The sequence below is a fragment of the Sinohyriopsis cumingii genome, chromosome 1 (assembly GCF_028554795.1).
Source record: "Sinohyriopsis cumingii isolate HCF-2022 chromosome 1, ASM2855479v2, whole genome shotgun sequence".
In the NCBI taxonomy this organism is placed as follows: Eukaryota; Metazoa; Mollusca; class Bivalvia; order Unionida; family Unionidae; genus Sinohyriopsis; species Sinohyriopsis cumingii.
In genome coordinates this window covers 113,849,458-113,866,143 of record NC_142961.1, presented here as the reverse complement: position 1 = coordinate 113,866,143, position 16,686 = coordinate 113,849,458, and the positions used below count along the sequence as shown (strand labels likewise).

General features: G+C 36.8%; 1 protein-coding gene across 1 annotated transcript in view; it reads right to left on the bottom strand.

Annotated features, from left to right (window-relative positions):
• Positions 1-3,860: 3,860 nt before the first annotated feature.
• LOC149807654 (proteasome subunit beta type-2-like) overlaps positions 3,861-16,686 on the bottom strand; it is a 35,707-nt gene continuing 22,881 nt past the window's right edge. The window contains exons 4-6 of the mRNA XM_089969235.1: positions 12,355-12,517; positions 6,747-6,796; positions 3,861-4,601 (exon numbers count right to left, since the gene is read on the bottom strand). Of these exons, the coding sequence (XP_089825361.1) occupies positions 4,500-4,601; positions 6,747-6,796; positions 12,355-12,517 (315 nt within the window). The 3' untranslated portion in view covers positions 3,861-4,499. The remainder of the gene's footprint in view (positions 4,602-6,746; positions 6,797-12,354; positions 12,518-16,686) is intronic.

Here is a 16,686-nt window from a genome sequence, read left to right as displayed (position 1 = left end):
GTGGTCCAGACAATGTACAGCATCTCTCTGAACCTACTAACATACTGTTTTAGTGATCTAGACAATGTACAGTATCTCTAGGAACCGACTTACATCGTGTTAGTGATCTGGACAAGGTACATTATGTCTATGAACCTACAGCATATCGTACTAGAGGTCCAGACAAGGTACAATATCTCTATGAATCTATTGTATATTGTACTAGTAGTGGTCCAACTAAGGTACAATATCTTTGTGAACCTACTTACATATTGTACTGGTGGTCCAGACAATGGACAGCATCTATCTGAACCTACTTACATACTGTGTTAGTGATCTAGACAATGTACAGTATCTCTATGAAAGTTATTACATATTATACTAGTGGTCCAGACAAGGTGCTGTATGGTTGTGAACCTACTTATACATTGTGCTGGTGGTCTAGACAAGGTACTGTATCTCTGTGATTCTATTTACACATTGTGCTGGTGGTCCAAAGTACAGTATCTTTGTGAACCTACTTATACATTGTGCAAGTGGTCTAGACAAGGTACATTATTTAAATGAACCTTCCTACATATTACAATAGTGGCCCAGACAAGGTAAGGTATCTGTATGAACCTACCTAAACATTGTGCTGATGGTCCAGACAAGGTACAGTATCTCTATGAATCTACATTATGCTGGTGGTCCAGACAAGGTACAGTATCTCTATAAACCTTGTTTCACAGTAATACTAGTAATCCAGATGTGCCTTTTGGTGTTCATGGTAATTATGTTCTGTCAATTTTAGTTATTGTCAGACCCAAGGAAAAGATTAAAATCCATTTCTCTTTAACTTTGTACACATATTAGCTCAGCTGGTAAAGTGTTGGATTTGTCTAAACTCCAAAACCATTTATGGTCACTCTGAACATTGCCACAAATATTGGGCTGGTGGTGTAGATGTGCCTTTTGATATTAACAGTTCATCAACTTCAACCTATTCATGTTTTCGAGTTTTGTTGTTCATCCATCCATCATCCACACTGAAGTGTCTGTGGCATAATGTCAGAACCCTCTAAGATAACTCAACACAAGAGTTCCTTAAAGGACTCGGGCTTTACTGTCTGAGAAGAATTTCCTGGAATTAAATACAAGACCATTTCTTCCTTTCAACACATTAACCCCTGGAGGTTTTTGTCATTCTCATCTGAAATTTGAGTAGGAAATACATTCTGAAAGCTATTTCTGAATACATCCTAAAACACCAACTACCTGGTGATCTTCCAATAACATACTGCCTAGTTGCATTAGAAACATCGTTTTTCATTGGCTATTTGGCTCGTGCATGAAGGGTAAAAGTTGGAGTTCTTTTTCTTTTTTTTGTGCTTAACGGACCCATTATTTTCGTATAGACTACTCTTTATTCCAAATGCCCATCTTATCCTACTTTTTGCAAAGGTTTATCTGTCTGTCTGCAGTTCATACCAGTCTGCCTTAGATCTGAGACCAAAAAGTCTAATATCTGGACACAAAATCGGACTCCGACCAATGGTGAATTTTGAGTTGAAATAATTGGGTTCAAAAAATGAGGTTTTTCCCTCTGTATTTTTGTAGTGCAACTAGAAATTCCAGATTATTTGGTATCATTGTAGAGCTATATATGTCTACCTTTCTATAATACCACCCACTTTAGTGTATCATACATAACCTTGACACTACAGAGCTTGGCAGTAGGCTACTCCCTCCTGCCATGTAAACTCATCACCAGGGGTTAATGTGTTAATGGCATGGTGTTGAAACTAATATTTGATATTCTTGAGTAATTAGATTTTTAATTGACCACTGTGGCAGCAATACTGAATGGCACCGACAAACAAAACAGCATTAGAATCTGGTGAAAACCCATGCTGATAATGACCATCCATTCAGAAGAATTGGTGGCCAGATTTTTTTTATGTTCACTGTGGCATACATGTTTAATGTCAGATCAGAAAGTTTAATTCAAGACTAAATAGATGTCATCACAAGTGTTCCAGATAAAACCCATTGTTAATATGACTTTACATTCAAGAGGAATAACAATAACAAGATTTTCAAGATGGCTAATGTTCTGGCCACACTGGATGCAAGACTGACCCCATTTTCGTTTAGGACCAACTAGATATAGTAAATCGTTTTGTAAAAATTCTATGTTGATATGACCATCCATTCTAGTGGGGTAACAATAACAAGATTTATCAAATGGCCATTGTGGATGCCATACTGGATGTCTGGGAAGCATCATTTTCATATAGGACCAAAAATGACCAGTAGAACTACAAAGCTAGTAAACCTATCAGACTAGTTGTATACAGGTACCATTTGCTATTTTAAATTCATCAGTTTCAATAGTTATAACATTTTCATCCATTTGTTAATTCATCTATATATCAATTACACTTTTGTTTCTAGAGTACAACTCTAAAACTGTTCAAGATAGCTCTATCAATCTTAGTACACATATTAGTCTTTTGGTCGAAATGAACCTTTTGCTATTCATAAGTCTTCACTTTCAATATTTTTAACATTTTTATCCATCTGTTTTTCAATCCCTCCATTAATGACACTTGATTTCAGTGCAAAATTCCAGACTAGTTTAAGGTATCTCTATGAAATTTAGTGTCATGTAGAATATCTTTGTTTCTCATAAATCTTAAGTTGCAATACTTTTACATTTTGTCCATTATTTATCTCTTTACATTTAGTATTTCATCTTGTTGCACATGTTGACATTTGTTTGAAAAGGTTAATTTTTTTCAATGATTGTGCAGTTATTTTTTTTTACATATTTTTGTAATTTTACTTTATTTGACACCACATAGCCACTACTGTGCTCAGGTACCATAATACATTACTACATACATACATACATACATAAATACACATGCATACATACTTCATACATGCATACATACATGTGCATACATACATACAGAGACATACATAGATATATACATGCATGCATACATACAAACATACATATACATGCAAGCATGCATACATACATACACAAGCACTTCAGGGGCCCTGGATGGCTAACTGGTCTTACTTTTACCAATTGCTGCAGTCTTACCTCTGTCCACATGGGTTCAAGTTTCAGTTTTGGTCTATGTGAGCAAGCTGCCAGTAGCTTCCTCCTACAAGTCAGTAGTTCTTACCTGAGTTTTCCCGGGTTTCTCCTCCTCCAGCTATACTGGCCACCATGTATAGTCTATGTTACACATAGAAATGGCATTAAACCCAAATCTACATACACATTATCATCCATCCACCATTCACGCTAGCATTTCTGGAGTAAACTCACATGATGCCTATTTCTCTGTATACTTCGTAAATACTTCCAATATGAAATCTTCAACAAATCATTGTCTCTAAGCAGACTAGGCCATACAGTAAGAGTCTTTAGATAAGCTTGGGATCAGAGAGTAGGAGCTGTTACATTGCTTGGGATCAGAGAGCAAGAGTCTTTACATAAGCTTGGGATCAGAGTAGGAGCTATTACATAGCTTTGGATCAGAGAGCAAGAGGGTCTTTACATAAGCTTGGGACGAGAGAGTAAGTCTTTACATAAGCTTGGGATTAGAGAGTAGGAGCTGCTACATAGCTTGGGATCAGAGAGCAAGAGTCTTTACATAAGTTTGGGATGAGAGTAAGAGTCTTTACATAAGCTAGGGACCAGAGAGCAAGAGCCTTTACATAAGCTTGGCACCAGAGTGTACGTCTTTACATAAGCATGTGACCATAAAAACACGTCATCTCAAGATGACCCTGGTCCTTTGTGTCTTGAAAATACTTAACTGTATAACTGTATTTATGCAACATACAAGATAGAAAACAATAACAACTATAAATGGAAATGTGCTTAAACTTTTTATGGAGAAAGAAACCATATAGCACTTTAAAAACACTCTTCTGGAATTCATGCATCAAAAGACAGTTTTATCCATGACTTATGTCAAAATAATTCAACTATATTCTAGATTTTGCTTCTTTGTCAGTGGGAAACCAGCAACTCCCGATCATTACACATTTTTAAAAGAAAGCAGTTGTTCATAACATTCCATGAAATTGACAATTTTGACAAAGAATTGGAATTTTTGACATTGATATAGAACTGAAATCATTTTATGATACTATCTAACCCTGATTTTCATGACATTAGTATGAAGCAAATATTAACACTAAAAAATATTTTTTTAATCGGTCCCCATTTTGGTATCATGAACCAATTAGGGGAACCATGATCTTACCTTCTGATGTAATGTTCTCTTACATGTAAGTTAATTCTACAAGAGTTTTTAAACATTCTGCAGTTTCAATCAAAATGCTTGATAAGAAAATCCAGCAAGAGCTTCTTTTCTTTACAGGAGATTGGCATCTTTTCACCTATTTATTTTGCACTCCATTTCTGCTGTCAATGTACATAAATTTATTCCAATATGCAGTCTATGGTGAAACTTGTTTCAGTTTTAAATCTATGTCTTCTGTATAAATCTTTATGTACTCTCAGCCACTATGTCTGGTAGATCATGTGTTCCATCCTTATCCACTACTCGTACTTTGAAAGTGGGCATATTGACTATAAACCTCTTCTTGATCTGAAATAAGGTAACAAAAAGTATAAAAATCACTAATAATGGTAAATAATCAAATATAGGGTACTTGAAATAGTGATATGTTGTTGTTGTTGGGTTTAATGCCATTTTTCAGCACACAATAGGCTATACATAGTGGCCAGTATTAATGGTGGAGGAAGAACCCGGGAAATCCCCAGAAAGAACCACTGACCCTCGAGAAGCTACTGGCAAGCTTTCTCACATACCCACATTGGCTGATTCCGAGACTCGAACCCATGCAGACAGAGGTGAAGTGGCAGTGATCCATAACGGAGAGCGCTTTAGACCACTTGGCCAATAGTGATATGAAAATATTGCTTAAAGAATTTATTATAATGATTTCAATCTATTGTTTCAAGCAGTACCACTGGTGGAAAAATATTCTTGGAAATAACTACTACCAGGTAAAATCATTTGTGATGCCTTCCTTGACAAAAAAAAAAGAACTGAAAAGTCAGTGTCTACATTTTGTTACAAGCTTGAGCATGACCATAAAGCTGGTTACTATCAGCAGGGCCTCGAGTGGCCTAAAGCGCACACCATCACAGATCATTGCCATCTCACCTCTGTCTGCGTGGGTTTGAGTCTCGGGTTTGGCCTATGTGGGTTGTTGTTGTTGTTGTTGTGGGGTTTAACGCCATTTTTCAGCACGATAGGCTATACATGGCGGCCAGTATTAATGGTGGAGGAAGAACCCGGAAAACCCCGGAAAGAACCACCGACCCACGAGAAGCTACTGGCAGGCTTTCTAACATGCCCACATTGGCTGAATCTTAGACTCGAACCGCCGCAGGCCTATGTGGGTACATGAGAAAACTTGCCAGTAGCTTCTCAAGGGTCAGTGGTTCTTTCTTGGGTTTTCCCCAAGTTCTTCCTCCACCATTTATAGTGACTGCCATGTAAAGCCTATCTTGTGCTGAAAAATGGCAATAACAACTATCAGTAGCAAAAAACTATTTGAAAAATAAAAATGAACACTATGCCAGAGGCAATGAGGGACTGAAACCTTTCAAACCAAAAATCAAAATAATTCATCATACTCCAAAGTGTTTGTTTCACGACACATCTGGAAAATGTCAGACGTGGGAAAATATGGGCATCATGGAATATTTGATAATTCCACCCCACCAAGAACAGTGCTGCTGCATTAGAAAATTCATAAATCTTAAAGCCTAAATATTTTTGGCTTATTTTGAAATCAAGTAAATTTGTCAGGATTCAATCTTAAACATTATTAGAAGCAAATTCTCCTGCAGTATGGTTTACTGATGTAGAAAATCAAATTTGTGGAAAGTACTGATAGCTCAAAGTAATTACCAAAGGCATACTTATATATTACATTAAAAAATGTTCATAAATGAATAACGCAAAAGACTGTCCATACAAAAAGAAGAAACAATAAATGAATGGAGAGTCAATGAGTGCTTGCTTATGACATGGGATGATCAGGTATATTGTACATGCCAGTTTACACTACAGTGGTGTTATGCTAGGAGACTACACTTTGTATAGGCCTGTATGGATAACCTTCCTGTTTATACTTTCAGCCAAATATTCATGAGTCTAGTCCACTTGAAAATGTGGATAATACAGTGCATACCTCTTGTGTGCATGACTTCAGGATTTCTTTATTCACACCAGGAATGCACTCCATCAAATTTATTTCCCAGGTGTATTAAGCCTTAATAACTATGCAATTGAATGGACAAAGTTGTTGAGCAATGACAATATTGTTATGGCAAAGCTCTATCTATTTATTATCTAATTATTCAAACTTGCTAAAATCACATCCTAATACTAAGTTGATTTCCACTCTAAAAATCTGAAACAGCTGCATACGGGTTCAAGTTTGAATGACCCAAGCTCTAATAATTTATCCAACCAATTACAATCCCAGTTTCATACACTAGGTTTCTCAGTTCAATATGTTTCTGATTTTGTCCTCAGACATGTGATAGCAATCCAGTGTTAAAAATTTAACAGTGATATTACAACTGGCAGATAAAGATTATTTGGACATAACTAGAACGCAATTTTTTCAGATTATTACCTGTATGACTTGTACTTTACAATCAGAAATGAAGCAACTAATTTACTATTGTTTTATTTAATTGTTTCATAAAATACCTCATTAATGCACTTCTTCAGTAGCTCTGCTGCCTCCTCTCTGGTAATATCTGTAAATTAAACGTAAGTAAAATAAACTATGATCCTTTTGTGGCTTCTATTATAAGACTGGCAACTATGATACTGTGCCAACATTTTAGTAACAAGAAAGTCATCAGCATATTGAAATCTATCACACAAGCACCGATGTGATGAAAATATTTTATGAATGATCAAAATGTTTACTTAGATGAAGCTGGTTATTTTTTAACACCACTTTCAGCACTTTAGTTGGTTATTTCATTCCAAGAGATGGGACTCGAGTGCCTTTTCTTAGGACACACTGAGGCAGCCAAACTGGGCTGGCCTGAGGTAGTATCAAACCTGAAACTCTTGGATTATGAGATCTTGTTGGAAGGGCATGCTTAGGCATAATTAGGCAAATGTGTTTCCCATTTCAACTGCAGGAAGGATGATCTGATGGCAGGCTCAGAATCAAAAAGGTTGGATGAAGCTTACTTTGCAAGAGTTGGCAGCTGCTGACATGCAAATATTGGTAGTAACGGATCTATTTGTATTATGCCCCCCACTATATCTATGGAGGATGCATACAGTTCTACCCATGTCCACCCACCCCATCCCATTACAAATTTTATTTCTGCTCATAACCCATATGGCCCCAGTATGACTTTGAACTTTGCCCTTCTATTTCATTTCTGCTCAATAACTTAATAAACTGAAACCAAATTTGCTATGAGGTTTTAAATTAAAAAAGAAACTTGTCAAGTTCAATTTTCACCATTTTCTGGCAAAATCGTATGGGGTTCTGAACTCTATTTTCACTTCCATTTATGTTTGATAGATTTCATGCATGGAAATAAAATTTTGTTGCCGTAAAACTAATTTTATTCATGCTATTATTACTTTGCTACATTTTTTCCTGGTGCTAGTCCCACGTGAAAATTCACGTGGGACAATAGTGAGGTAGAAAGATCTTAAGATAAAATGTTAAAGTGTTAAAGTGAGCTTATCATCTACTGTCAATAGGGTGCGGTACTAAAGACTGGAGGATGATTTCACAGCTTTGACACAACTGGGTCTAATGCTTAAATGCCTTCACTCTGTCACAAAACTTATCAAAGGAAGAATGAAGAGATGGTAAATTAAGACCGCCAGAATGCAGCTTTTATGACATCATCAAAATAAGAATAAGGAGACAGGTCCAAGATGCACACTTAGCTATAACTTTATCAGAACAAGCCACCTTGAATTGGTGGCTTCTGAAAGATCAGTGGTATTTTTTGAGAGAGTGTTTCAATCCTTTCCTTTCTCTATTATGTTAGACGTATAGAAACACAGAGCTCTTGATCATATCCAGCAAAGATATGACTGATACTATTGATTTTAATAGGACTGGGGCTACCAAAGGTAGGTGACTCTTGGCCAAACCCAGGGAAATTGAATCATAGTTGCAACTGACCTGTAAGTAATCTTTTCGTCAAACAAAGCATGAATTTCACTCCTTCCTCTCACCCACACAAGGGATAGATTGAGGATATTGATCTCAAAGGAAACTTCATGCATAGGATCATGAGGAGATTTATATAATGACCAAAGAACACCTGGAAGATTCCATCTAAACATTAAAGAACAAAAGACTGGTCTCTAATGTTCAAAGTACCTGATAAGTTTTGACCCTTTAGCAGAGCTCAAATAGAACTTCAGAACACTGAAGAGTGCTGCTCTGTAGCCCTTAATAATGGATACTGAGCAGTACTTTTCCTCCAAGAGGAAAATAAAAATATCTGGAACTGCAATTAAAGGAGGGATGGGGCCAAGTAAGATAAATCTGTTTCATACTGCAGTAATTACAGAAAATTCTCCATTTGGTAATGTCAACCACAGAAGTCAATTGCCTTCTTGCCGGGGTGATGCATTTGGCAACCTTGTTGATTACTGTGCAAAAAAAAATCTCCGCACCGTGACAGCAGATCCCTCTTTAGTAAATCCAAGTGGACAAGTACCAACAGGTCAGCACGATTGTTGAACCATGACCACTGAAGTCATGGAGAACTATCAAGATTTGCAATGACATGGAGGTCCTGACTGTGAAGAACCCGAGGCAATGGAGAGACATAATAAGGAAGCTCCTATTTCAATCATGTCTACCACTGGCTTTCCCCACAGATGAAAAAAGACCTTAATGGTATGGACGATGCCTATTAATTTTGGGGTCAAATATCAAGGTTCTAGTGGCTGAAAGAAACATTTGTTTCCTTGACCAAACTTTACAAATAGCTTGTACTTAATAAAAACCTGTATATTCTGAGGTCTGAAGGTTGTAGTAAGTCTAATGGTTTCTGCAAAAGTTTAAGTTTAGCTCAAATCGATGTGCCCTAAACAAAATTGAGGGCAATGATAAATGATGGCCATTGACCTCCAGAGTCAAGCATATCCTACTAGTGCCTAGACAGCAGACTATTAAAAATGGGGCAGACATGTGCCATTCACAATACTCTTTTTGAGAAGTTGTAGATAACAATTATCAATACAAGACAAGCAAAAGCCAAACCATATGCTCACTTGGCCCTAAGTCCAGGTTAGCTAAAAACCAAACTTCACCATGATCTCCTTAATGTTAAGCATAAATTTATTTTTGTCTCAAAAGTTCTGTGGAAACTGAAGGGTAAAGTCCCAAGTCAAACAGGGACCATACCTGTAATATACTGCAAGAAACTGGTAAAAATCAAACTTGTCCTTGGTCTTCTCAGAGTAAAGTTTGATTTTGGCAGCAATAATACATTGCCTGATATTATTACTTTGCCATATCTTTTCCTGGTGCTAGTCCACAGTCCAAGGTCAAAATTTCCTTTTCCACTTAGTAATTTGAAGTCTGCAACAAAAACTTGATCCCTGTCTGGAGGAGGTCCTTGGCTCTTTATGTACTATGGAAATCACTTGCTTCAGCAATTGTAGGATCACTGATAATTTCCATGCAGGAGGGATCCTTGATATGTTTTTGCAGAAATAAGTTGGCAATACCTAGTAGCGAGTCCTTCTTTCCTTTCCTGGTGCAAGGGAAGTGTCAGCTTCACACTTTAGTAGATCTGGTTACAGATCGTGGGAAGATTGGTCATCAGACTTGAGTTCCTATACAAAGACCATCAGGTATACAATGCCTGACCAATCTTCACCCAGTATCTGCCACCAAATACTGAACACCAGTAACAGGATAATGAGTCAAGTACTAGTCACTGGAACTCTATCACCAGGTGCTGGGCACTAGTCAATGTCAGTACTGCTGATTGCCAAATGTATGTAACCCATCAGGTCAGTGGACACTGAAACTGGGTCTGGACCCAAGTCATTTGTATAAAAAAAATGGATAGAGTTGATACCATCATTTCTTTGCTACTATTTAATCCTTATGATGAACGAGTTCCAGGATTCAATCAGACATCTAGGAAAAGGGAATTGGGTTAACGAACCACCTCTACCACCACCTTCCCTATCTTTCTACTCAAATCTTATGGATCTTGGGAGCTCCCATGTGGTCATGAGTCAGTTATATCTCTCCTCTAATTACACCACAGATGACCTCTTTATAGCTCCATGTGTCAATAGACTGGCAGGAAGCAGACTCTCCCTATCTCAGAAACAGCTAACCAAATTCAATATAATTTTGATAGCATTGTCATCAGCGGTATTTAAAGTTTGAAGAAATTATGCCAATTTAATATGACCATCATTACCAAAAACAGAAATGTAATTCTTTTCAAAAACCACTTGAGAGAATTTTACCAATTTTGTCCTAGGTCTTCTCAGTGTAAATATTGATTTTTGCAGCAATAATACATTGCCTGATATTATTACGTTGCTATACCATTTCCTGGTGCTAGACCACAGTTCAAGGTCAAAATTTCCTTCTCCACTTAGTAATTTGAGGTCTGGAACAAAAACTTGAACCCTGTCTGGAGGAGGTCCTTGGCTCTTTCTGTACTATGGAAATCATTTGCTTCAGCAATGGTAGGATCACTGATAATTTCCATGCAGGAGGGATCCTTGATATGTTTTTGCAGAAAGAAGTTGGCAATAGCTGGTAGCAAGCCCCTCTTTCCTTTCCTGGCGTAAGTGCTGGCTTCTCACTTTAGTAGGTCTGGTTACAGATCGTGGGAAGACTGATCAGACTTGAATTCCTATATAAAGACCAACAGGTCTACATTGCCTGACCAATCTTTACCCAGTGTATAGTGACTGTGTAAGGTGATTAGTACCAGGTACCCAGTATCTGCCACCAAATACTGAACACCAGTAACAGGATAATGAGTCAAGTACTAGTCACTGGAACTATATCACCAGGTGCTGGCCACTGGTGAATGACAGTACTGCTAACTGCCAGATGTCTGTAACCCTTCAGGTCAGTGGATACTGAACACTGGGTCTGGACCCAAGTCATCTGTATAGGGAAAGGGATAGAGTTGATACCCTTCACTTCTTTGCTACTATTTAATCCTTATGATGAACAAGTTCCAGGATTCAATCAGACATCTAGGGAAAAGGAATTGGGTTAACAAACCACCTCTACAACCACCTTCCATATCTTTCTACTCAACTCTTATGGATCTTGGGAGCTCCCATGTGGTCATGAGTCGGTTATATCTCTCCTCTAATTACACCACAGATGACCTCTTTATGGCTCCATGGGTCAATAGACTGGCAGGAAGAAGAGTCTCCCGATCTCAGAAACAGCTAACCAAAATTCAATATAATTTTGATAGCATTCTGGCATCAGGGGTATTTAAAGTTTGAAGAAATTATGCCAATTTACAATCAATTATGACCATCATTACCAAAAACAGAATGTGATTCTTTTCAAAAACCACCTAAGAGAATTTGACCAATTTTGAAAGAAAGTATCCTGACAAAAAAGCTTTTAAATTTGTACAAATTATGCCAATCTGACAGTCAAGTTTGGCTGCTTTTACAAACAAAGGGGAGAAAAATCTTTAACTTTCTGTAAATAAATTTACTGATAAGAAAATGCTGAATAGAATTCGACTAAATCTGACAGCAACCTAGCATGAAGGCCATAAAATTTATACAAATGATGCTGACATACCATCAGATATGGCCACTGTTTCTAAAACCAAAAAGCATTTACAGAATCTATCAACTATACAGAAATATCCTGGCACAGAGATTTTTCAACATGGGACAAATGTAATGTGCAGCATCAGGATTCCAACATTCTAGACCGAAACCTACTCATTGTAATTGAATTTTGTGAGGATCTGATATATTGCTTTATAACACAGCAACACAAGTAGGTTATTTAGGACTGAGGCAATCAGAGTAAAGTGTCTTGCCCAAGGACACACCATGGTAGCTGACCCAGGATTGTCTAATGGTAGGATTCAAACCTGCACCTTTTCAGCTGCAAGTCTGGCATGCTAACCATTGAGCCACCGCAGTTGAGGAAACCGACAATTTCAACATACAACACTCCCGAAACTACCATTCAGTAGCATATATAAGCCATTGAAAGTACCTAGGAAGACATACATTAACTGCTAAAATTCGAGTTACTTTAGAAATTACGTTTTAAAAAAACTTGGAGTGATAAGCTTACTCTCTGTATAATGTCTATCCATGATGCTAAGTGTGAAGAAGGATCCATATCCATGAGCAGCAAAGGGAATCTTGTTTAGTGAGGCCAGATAGTCCATGTAGTATAGAGCCGGTCCCTCAGTCTTGTCATAACCTGCGATCAACAAGTTCACAGCATATGGTGTCTGAAACACAAATTTACTATTTGATTCAAGTACTGGTGTTTACAATTTGACTGTTTCTAATTCATACTCTTTCCCACAAATTCTGGAATATTTAGTTAACCATAAAGTTGTATGCCTGTCCATGTGTTCTTTACATATATTCCTTCAACAAAGTTGTAAATTAAGAAATCAAACTCTGTAATTGACTAGGTAATAATAAGGTGCAAGAGGGATATTATTTCTGGCTCCAGCCCAACTGGAGCCTCAGGAAGTAGCCACGAGGTAAAAATAATAACTGCTGAATAATCAGTTTTATCAATACTGTTAAAGACAAAAATTCATATAGTAAAAATAAATTAAAGACACATGAGACTTCATTCCTTGGCTATATATGAAAGACTGAACCCAAACCTGACCTTTAGAATAATGCATTGAATCATAAATGTATCTAATATCAACCGGTTTACAAAAATGTCCTGAAATCCCAAATTTATGAGTAAAAAGCAGCAATCTGTGATAGCACAATACCAATGTTGCCCTCAGTTGTTTTCCCATTCACAGGAATGGTAAACTTTACTCATGTCAAATTAAAATGCATTGCAAAGTGTTGCATTCAGTTATGTATGCTGATTAGAAACCTCATTACTACTGTTCTTTTGGAGCTAAAAGAATTGTTGCACTGGCTACCATTCTCATTTGCAAATGGCCTGATAGGTGTATCCTGGGAAACATCATAATGTTGCTTGAAGGTTTTGTCTAGGTGACATTTTACTACCCATTGTAAACAGCATGGGTCTGTGATTTTGCTGTTGGGTGAAGGTTTTATATGGATAAATATACAGCTAAATTTCTGAATGAATGCTTTTCGATGCAGTAAATTTGTCATCAATTGTCAAACAACTATGTATGATTTGTGAAGTTCATACAGCAAATGCTTGGTTTTAGCTGAGGCTGAGAAAAGATAAATGTATGATTGGCAAAGATCAAGCTTAGACTTGAGCTATACACACAGCATGCTAAATTTGCCAATTTCTGTTAATTTGTTAAAATACCATAAAATACTTCTGATAGCATCAGTGCACTTATAACTCTTTTCCGACATTTTAAGAATTAAACAACACATTTTATTCAATTTATACCACAATTAAGAAAGATTAAAGGTCAGATGGGTTAGTGATGGTCAGCTGCCAAAAGACCAATCTGAACCTTGGACCACCATATAATTTGGAGCCCTTAATAACAATGAGAAGTTAATTTATTTAGTTAAATAATTAACAAAGATCACTTTATCAAGCATTTTATAAAAAAATGTAATTTTCTTTCATATGATAAACCTAATTCCATATCATATGATAAGCTTAATTCTACAGCATATGACAAACCTAATTCCATAGACTAGGACAAACCTTATTCTATATCAGTGTGTTTTTTTTTTTTTTATTTTGTAAAACACAGATGTAACAATTTTAGTCATATTACAACAGTGTCTGCAGTGTGGCAGATTATAGTGATATCTAGCAATGGAGCATCATTCCACAGACATGTGGCATCATGTCCCACCTAGTCACATTATCCTGACAGCAGGCCGACCAGTACTAACACTAACCTCTTAATGCTGAGCATCAAGCAAGTCAGCTGCTGGTACCATTTTTAGAAGTCTTTGGTATGACTCAGCAGGGGTTCGAACCCATGACTTTCTGTATCCGAGGTGGATGCTCTAACCACTCAGGCAACCAGACTGCTCTATATCATACGATACATTCTGTATCATACGATCAACTTAATTCTATAGCATAGGAAAAACCCAATTACTTGAATAATATATCACCGGTAAACCAAACTCTATAACATATGACAATCCCAGTACTATAGCATATAAAAAAATGAGTTCTATAGCAGACGGCAAACCTAATCCTGTAGAATATGATAAACCTAGGTCTACTGAATATGATAAACCTAACTGTATAGCATACAACAAACCTAATTATATTGCATATGGCAAACTCAATTCTACAGCACAGGCAAACCTAATCATGTAGCACATGATAACCTAACTGAATGGTATATGACAAACCTAACTGTATAGCATAAAATAAACCTAATTCTATAGCACATGATAAACTTGGGCATATAATAAACCTAATTCTACAGCATATGATAAACCTAACTCTATAACATACGATAAACCTAATTCTACAGCATATGATGAACCTAATTCTACAGCATATTATAAACCTTATTCTACAGCATATGATAAATCTTACTCTACGGCATATGATTAACCTAACAATAAAGCATATGATTAACTTAATTCTACAGCATATGATGAACCTAATTCTACAGCCATGGTTCCCACGCTTTTCTAAATATAAATTTCCAGGTCTTTTCCAGGTTTTTTTCCAGGATGAAATTAATTTTTTCAAGGTTAACATATGACCATTACTGAATGGAATTAAAGAATATTCTGGATTACAAAACATGCATTTTCCAAATCTGAAGATGTTTCTCTTTCAAGACTCTCCAAAACATATATGTCAGAAAAAAAGATCTTGTACAAAACCACAGAATGAGTTAAACGAAACAAACTTGACTATATTCCCATAAACTGGCATTTAAAGCCATTTGACTGTACAGAATACAAGTTCTAACTTTACTTTGCTGACCTGCATTATGTTGCTACCTGGAAATATATGTGCATGTTATACACAGTAGAACCCCACAATAACGCAATAATTGGGGTTAAAAAATTGGATGGGGTTAAAAAAATTGGATCGCATTAATAGCGGGTTCGTGTTAATGCCAGGTTTTACAGTATTTTACTTTTTGCAGAGAACAACACATTGGCACATAAACGTGTAATCATGTCTAATGTATATCATGAATAGGTTATCTACACCATTTACTATCGTGCTGTCGTGGCATGCAATTCGTCCATAATGAATTAATTCCATTGAAAACTTGCACACAGATTTAAAATATTCCATAATATTGTCACTGATCATTGTGTCTGAATTCAACGTCTAATATATAGCATGAACAGTGTATTAACACCGTTTACTTTACCGTCTGATATTGAGCTGTTGTAGTATGCAGTTAATCCATAATACATGTAATTCTATTGCAAAAATTGCATACATACTGAAACTATTCAGTAATTTATTCACATATCATTATGTGTCTGAATTCAATAGGAAAAATTAATAGCAAAATTAGGTTAAGAAAGACAAAGCACATGTACAGTTCATTATGTTCCAGGGTCTATGAATGATGTCTGTACAAATTTCATACTGCTAAAATTTTCTCACATGCGTTTCCGTGTAAATTTGTCCATTGTAAATTCCCAATAATTAACACTTGTAGGCCTATTCACTTGGATTACTACAGCAAGAATAATTAACAAACAACATAAGCTTTCAGTATGCATATAACTTTTACTTCAGATTTTGTGAATATCGAAAGAAAGCAAATTTTATGTAAATTGTGTTTCTCCGAGAATACTTACCCGATCACATTAACGTTAGGGATATAAGCCTGCTACCTCTCGAATTCAGCCCTACTAAAAGACAAAAATTCGTCTTTTCGGTCTATCTCATATAGACCAAAGGGCAATAACTCTTGCCCTTACCTCCCCTTGTCACTGCCAGGTGTCACTAGTTTTTTAAGCTGAGCAACATATATTATACGAGGATGCTTGCACAGCGGGGTGGTTGGGAGGTTTTTTAAGTAATGTGATTGGGTAAGTATTCTCAGAGAAACACAATTTACTAAAAATTTGCTTTCTCCTTCAAATACGTTCCCCGATCACATTAACGTTAGGAGAATAAGTAATAGGAGGAGGCAATGCTGAGCATCCTACCTCCACCCCGGGTACCTTCTAGGGAATGATGGCTGGATTCCCCATTTGAACGATAACCCGTTCTGCTAATTTCATCAGCAACACAGCCTAGGGTCACGTGATATGTGACCCCTATATACGGTTAAGAAGATAGTTATTGAAATCTTCTTACCTACGAAATTTCACTGGCGAATCCAGCGAAGCTGATAGGCTGTGCTGATTGTTTTAAATGGGTCTGGTGGTCATCTGGGCTGCCGACACCGGACCTACCAGATTCAAGGTTTGCCTCTGCGAAGCCAAATCTCTGAGATAAAAACTGGAGAAGGTTGACTCTGCATGCCAGCCAACAGCTTCT